The sequence below is a fragment of the Corythoichthys intestinalis genome, chromosome 11 (genome assembly GCF_030265065.1).
Source record: "Corythoichthys intestinalis isolate RoL2023-P3 chromosome 11, ASM3026506v1, whole genome shotgun sequence".
Classification (NCBI taxonomy): Eukaryota; Metazoa; Chordata; class Actinopteri; order Syngnathiformes; family Syngnathidae; genus Corythoichthys; species Corythoichthys intestinalis.
The window spans coordinates 5,579,308-5,581,466 of NC_080405.1; the positions used below are offsets into that span (position 1 = coordinate 5,579,308).

A 2,159-nucleotide genomic window follows, 5' to 3' on the forward strand; every position below is an offset into this window, starting at 1 on the left:
GTTTTAAAACGCTAGCAGCAGACAGCATGAAGCCAAATAAATTAAGACGACACCTTCAGACATTGCATCCCCAACACGCTGATAAACCGCTGGAGTTTTTTCAGCGAAAACATGCGGAATACGTCCAACAATCAACTCGTTTTGTGGACAGTACATCGGTAAACCAGCGAGCACTTTTGGCGTCGTATAAAGTGGCGTACCAAATTGCGCAGTGCAAAAAACCCCACACAATTGCAGAGGAATTGATACTGCCTGCAGCAGTCGAAATGGTTTCCGTCATGCTGGACAACGCAAGTGCTGCAAAAATTAAGACCATTCCACTGTCCAATGATACGATCGCAAGGCGCATCGATGACATCGCAAACGATCTCCAGGAACAGCTGGTGGAAGAACTCAAAGATAAACGGTTTGCCTTACAATTTGATGAAGCAACTGACAGCAACAAAGACTGTTTATTTCTTGCTTATGTGCGTTTTGAAATGACAAACTCCCTGTGTGAGGATTTGCTTTTCTGCAAATATGTCAAAAACAGAGCCACAGCTGAGGAGCTGTTTAAAATACTGGACTGCTTCCTAACTGAGAATGGGCTGAAGTGGGAGAAGTGTATTGGTGTTTGCAGTGATGGTGCACAGACTATGTCAGGGATGAGAAAAGGGGTTCGAGCGCTCATTAAGAAAGCTTCACCTAATGCTCAATGGACACACTGTGTTATACACAGAGAAGCATTGGCATCGAGGCACCTTTCCTGTGAATTAGGTGAGGTTATGACTGACATAATAGGTGTAGTCAATTTTATAAAGACCAGACAACTGAAATCCAGAATCTTCTCTGCTATCTGTGAGGAGATGGGAGCTGAACACCAGGCCGTGCTCTTTCACAGTGAAGCAAGGTGGCTGTCACGAGGAAAGGTTTTGTCCCGTGTTTTTGAGCTCAAAGAGGAGATAAGAGTGTTTTTGGAGCAGGAACATAAGTATGAAGATGCAGCAAAATTTAGCAATGACAACTTCCTGGCAAAACTAGCCTACCTGACTGACATTTTTGGAAAGCTAAATGAACTAAATTTACAGCTTCAAGGGAAAAATAAACACCTTCCCCAAGTCACAGACAAGATCAGCTCTTTCACTCGAAAGCTTGCTTTGTGGGGCAGGCAACTTGATGAAGGAAGAAGTGATGCATTTGAGAATCTGCATGAATTTGTTGACATCACTGACTATGATGCCGCCTCAGTGATTCCAGTCATTAAGCAACATATTGCATCTTTGATGGGATTCTTCAAAAAGTACTTTCCTGAAAACAGCTCCCAGTATGACTGGGTGAGAGATCCTTTCAATGCACCAGCTCCTACTGGTTTCACATCTGAAGAGGAGGAACAGTTCATTGACGTGACATCTGACTCCACTTTTAGACTGAGCTTCACATCACAGACACTTAGTGAATTCTGGCTGAGTGTAGACAGGCAGTATCCACTCTTAGGACAAAAGGCTATGAGTATTCTTCTTCCTTTTGCAACTTCTTATCTTTGTGAGATTGGTTTCTCTGCTGTTGCTGCACTGAAGACCAAGCACAGGTCCCAGCTAAACATTGAGCAGGAGTTGAGGGTTGCACTCTCATGCTTCAAACCCCGCTTTGAAAAGCTGTGCTCCACAAAACGTGCACATTGTAGTCATTAATGATCACTTCCTAAATGTGATTTAGAAAAAAAAATAAGCACAATGTTATTTATCTTTTTCTTCAGTTAAAAATGTTGAAGAAGCCATCCCTGATTTATATATTTTTTTATTTATTTGTTATTAATTGTTCTCAGCATTAATTGTTCAAAAATGTTTCTAGTTTAAATAAGGAAAGACATTTTTTGTTAGTTCAGGCACTTTGAGGCACTTTTTTTCTGTTTTGCTGTGTGTCAAAAATAAAGTTAATATTTGTTGAAATTTGATTAATTTTTTAATTTTTTTTTTATCTTTTGTGAATTGTGTGACTGTGAAAAGGATACAATTTTATGTATGTTTATAACATTATATATACATTATAGCTATTAATCTTTTATAGTCACCATGGCGAGCCGAAGGGGGGGCGCGAAGCATTTTTTCTTTTCTAGGGGGGGCTTTGCAAAAAATAATTGAGAAGCACTGCTATACACAGTGCAAATGGTGCACTGCTTT

The 2,159-nt window shown here is 40.3% G+C and overlaps 1 protein-coding gene across 1 annotated transcript; it reads left to right on the plus strand.

Moving 5' to 3' along the window:
- Positions 1-266: 266 nt before the first annotated feature.
- Positions 267-1,670, plus strand: LOC130924373 (zinc finger BED domain-containing protein 5). The gene has a single exon (XM_057850907.1). The coding sequence runs from the start codon at positions 267-269 to the stop codon at positions 1,668-1,670; it is 1,404 nt and encodes a 467-aa protein (XP_057706890.1).
- Positions 1,671-2,159: the final 489 nt, after the last annotated feature.